Below are 3,987 nucleotides of genomic sequence, written 5' to 3' on the forward strand. Positions count from 1 at the left end.
TGGTCCTGCTTGGAGCAGGGGGTTGGGCTGGATGTGACCTCCTGAGCTCCCTTCCCACCCTCATTGTCTGTGATGTGTAGCATGATGAGTCTGGTATTAATGGAGTGCTAATTTCACAAAGACATTTCCTAGACATTTTTACAACATTTCCCAAATATCTAACTTCAGCTTCCCTTATTGCAGCTTGGGGGGGGCACATCAAGTTGCAGTAAGAGACATTGAATTTAGGTATTAAGAAAACATTTCTCATGAGCAGGGGAGTAAAACGCTGGAACAGGTCACCCCAGAGAGGTGGTGGGAATCTCCATCCTAGGAGATTTTGAAGACCAGGCTAGACAAAGCCTTGGTGGGATGGTAGGAATAAACTGCAGGAAATAATTTACCAATCTAAATCCATAAATTAAGATTTTAAGTGTCAAATGATGACACTGATTTAATTAGTCATTGTTTGCTTGCTTGTTAGCATCTTTCAAGATGCAGCTAAAACTATGTAAAAACAGTAACTGGAGTCCAAGATGGGAGTTATGTTGTATTTAGAAAAGAATCGGTTAGGGATATTGGGATGAGCTAACAGCAGTGTGGACAAGTGCAAGGTGCTGTACCTCGGGGAGGAATAATCCAAAGCACAAATACAACAGGGGGACACCTGGCTGGATGGCAGCACTATGAAAAAAAAGACTTGGGAGTCTTGGTAGACCACAGACTCAATACGAGTCTGCAGCGGGATGCAGCCGCACAAAAGGCAAATGTGGTTTTGGGATGCAAAAAATAAAAAAAATGGATCCTGTCCAACAGCTTTTGGCCAATACAAGATCATTCCCTACATTATATGCTACAACGTTCCCTCAGCTGAAGTTTAAAGAGCTAATTAATGGACCTTCCACTCCCGCGCTTCAGATGCTATTTCATACTGTGCTGCTTATATTTCCTTTCCTAAATTTCATCCCACGATTCCTACATGGAGGATTAGGAGCCTGTCTTCTAGTTTAGCTTGGCATTGATCTGCCTTGAAAATTTACCTGTTTTTTTTACCGTATGCCACCCTGAGCCTCTTGTAGGACAGGCGGTGTGTAAATCTAATAAAGTTTGGATCCAAATCTGAACTTTTCTAAAATTTGGAGGGTGGGTGAGAACCTGGTGTTCCCGTTTCTAATGTCAGGTTCCCATTTCTAACATCAGGTTGTCCAGGTATCTTGAGAAATATATGATCCTCTCAAGCCCTTAGGCTTGATAAAAGAGATGAATCCTGTTGGTCTTATTCACTGAGTTTTCTCATTTAAGTGAGGGTTTGGGGGAAGGCAAGCTGAATGAGTGGTCTGAGTGATTTGAACTGGCAACCCATGTACCCGAGGTTTGGAATTGCAGCGTGTTGGTGCCTTCTACGCTGCAGACATACCTGAGCTGCCTTTAACCCCCTTAGCTTGGGGCAGTGGCAGCAGTCTAATTTCAGCAGCTCCAACTATTAAAAGGGCAAGTTATTTCACTGACATTAGTAGCTATCTATTTGAAAAACACATGTGAATTCATGTGGTAAAGAGGCAGCTGCTTGTAGCGAAATTTTACTCATGGTTATTTCCTGTAGAGCTGTCATACATTCATTAATATATTGCTCTTATTTTTTCTGATCTGTGACCCTACCTAAGATTCGAACTCCTTTTGCTAATTGATTATCCATCTCATCTCATGCAGGAAAGGTATGACAAGCTGTGCGTAGAAGAAAATGCCTTTGAAGCACTGGAAAAAGACTTCCAAGAAGTCCTCGATGAACTCACGGGGGATAAAAGTTTGGAGAAATTCCGGATTGAATATGAGAAGCTCCACGCGGTTATGAGGAAATCCTATGAAAATGAAAGGCGTCTCATGACAAAATGCAGGGAGCTGAACGCTGAGATCGTGGTGAATTCGGCTAAAGTGGCTACAGCTCTAAAGCTGTCTCAGGATGATCAAGCAACAATATCATCGCTTAAAAGGGTAAAGTATTTTTAATATATATATATATGTATATAGCTAACTGTAAGGAGGAAATACTTGCTAGAAGAAATGGTTGTGAACCAGGGAAGAGCTTTCTTATAAATGCCATTCTGTTATAGAGAAATGGGTGTTCAAGTGGACTCTGTGTGCAGTTGGGAACTGAGTCCTGCTATCTTCTAATTTCTACTCTATTCCTGACTCTTTTTTGTTGCCTTAGCACATCTCTTAACCTTTGTCAGTCATTTTCTGCACTCATTTATACCAAGATAATATATCTGGACTCGCTTCACTTATTTCTAAGTGGTTACCACATCTCTGTATTTAAGCTTTCCCCATCTCTAAAATATTGATCGCGTTACATACTTTACAGGGACTCTTTGGAATGAATTAGTGAATATTCCTGAGGAGCTATATACATGTTAAATATTACCAGAACCTGAAAACTTCACTTGCTTGTTGCAAATACGACTCTTGCTTGGCGAAGCATCATCCGTTTCTGTAAGATGTCATCTTACAATAAAGTTTGTTGTCCTTATAATTGCAAACCCCCTCCCTCCCCACTTCGAGTTGTGATCTCAGTATAAACCAGGGACCGTGCATTCATATGAAGTCTGCAGAAATACCACTGCTGTGGTCCAGAGTCGACTTAACCTGCAGCCAAATGAAAACTTTCTAAAATCTTGCTGGTTTTCAGTAGTGCTAATCAGAAATTTGCAGGGCAATGATGAAATAGATTTGACTTTGGCATGATTTTTGTCAGCTTAAGAGACCTTAAGGTGGGATGGGTGCTTGGCAGTACGTTGCTGCTTCAAAGGTGTTCATTAAAAAGCATGTGAATACTCTGTTTTAAAGTCCAGGGGTTTGGCTTTTGTTTGGTTGCATAGTCCCATTTTGGCTATGCTGTTTTAGACATGACCATAATAATGTCAAAATTGTTCTAGTCATGCCTTTGAGAAGCTCTTCTGTTACTATAGATTATTTTCAGCACTCCTGCAGTCTCCTGCTGTTTTCCTATCTGGAAAGGAGTCTCATGCCAACTGTAATCTTTTACTGTAATTTGCTAACTGGTTGCTTTGAAAATAAATGGTGCATGTGCATAATGCATGTTGCTGAATGGGTTCAGACACCAATGTGACATTTGGTCTTTACTCAATTAAAACAAACAACAAATTAGATTCCAGCGTTTCATTGCGTGTTAAAGAAAGGAGAATTACATCTCTCATTTTGAAGACATTTTATCCCAATGGTAACGCTGATGGTAGGATGGGTCATTGAGGTAATGGGTTCAGAACTTGTGCCTTCTACATTTACTGGTTTGAATCCCAAAGAAGGCTGAATCCTAAAAAGGCAGAAACTTTTCTATGGCCAAGTCCTTTTAAAAGAAATCTTTGCTCTGAGGCAGGAGGCTGACTATACGGAACAGATACTCGGGAGAGGAGACCAGCTCGATAGCAATCAATAGTCTTTACCATTTGATAGCTATCCAGTGCTTCATTTTGTAGTTTCAGTCCATTTTCTTGTGAGCACTTCATGTAACAACCCCTTGTTGATAGTCACATTAGAGAAGCTAACTGCTGGCTTGAACCACAAAGGATGAACTCCTTTCTTACCGATAACAATGTCACTCAGCCAGGTGAGGGCAGAGGGACATTAGCAGAACAACGTGCAGGAGTTTGTGCTGGACTTGCTGCGGCGAACAACAGGATCTCGCTCTCCAGGCCATCAATCCAACACCACTTGCCAGCACGGTATTCGCGTTCAGTCTTTGAAAAACCAAATTGCTGCGATTGCTTCCCTTAGTTAAGGAACAATAAAACGAGGCAGCCACAATTTATGAACTGTCTGCTTGGCGCTTTACAGAAATCTTTCCCACAAATTTTTCTGAACATTTATTATTACAAACAGCATGTGTCTGTCTGTCTCAGGAGTTAATTATACAATAGACTGCAGCACATTTTTAAGTGCCAAGCTATATGCTGTAATTATCTAAAAGATTCTGACAGATGCTGCATTCCT

The 3,987-nt window shown here is 41.0% G+C and overlaps 1 protein-coding gene across 1 annotated transcript in view; it reads left to right on the plus strand.

The window, feature by feature from the left end:
- The first annotated feature begins 1,683 nt into the window (after positions 1-1,683).
- CFAP58 (cilia and flagella associated protein 58) overlaps positions 1,684-3,987 on the plus strand; it is a 72,390-nt gene continuing 70,086 nt past the window's right edge. Inside the window, exon 1 of the mRNA XM_025201222.1 lies at positions 1,684-1,971. Coding sequence (XP_025057007.1) covers positions 1,684-1,971 — 288 coding nt within the window. The remainder of the gene's footprint in view (positions 1,972-3,987) is intronic.

The sequence above is a fragment of the Alligator sinensis genome, unplaced genomic scaffold (assembly GCF_000455745.1).
Source record: "Alligator sinensis unplaced genomic scaffold, ASM45574v1 scaffold61_1, whole genome shotgun sequence".
Classification (NCBI taxonomy): Eukaryota; Metazoa; Chordata; order Crocodylia; family Alligatoridae; genus Alligator; species Alligator sinensis.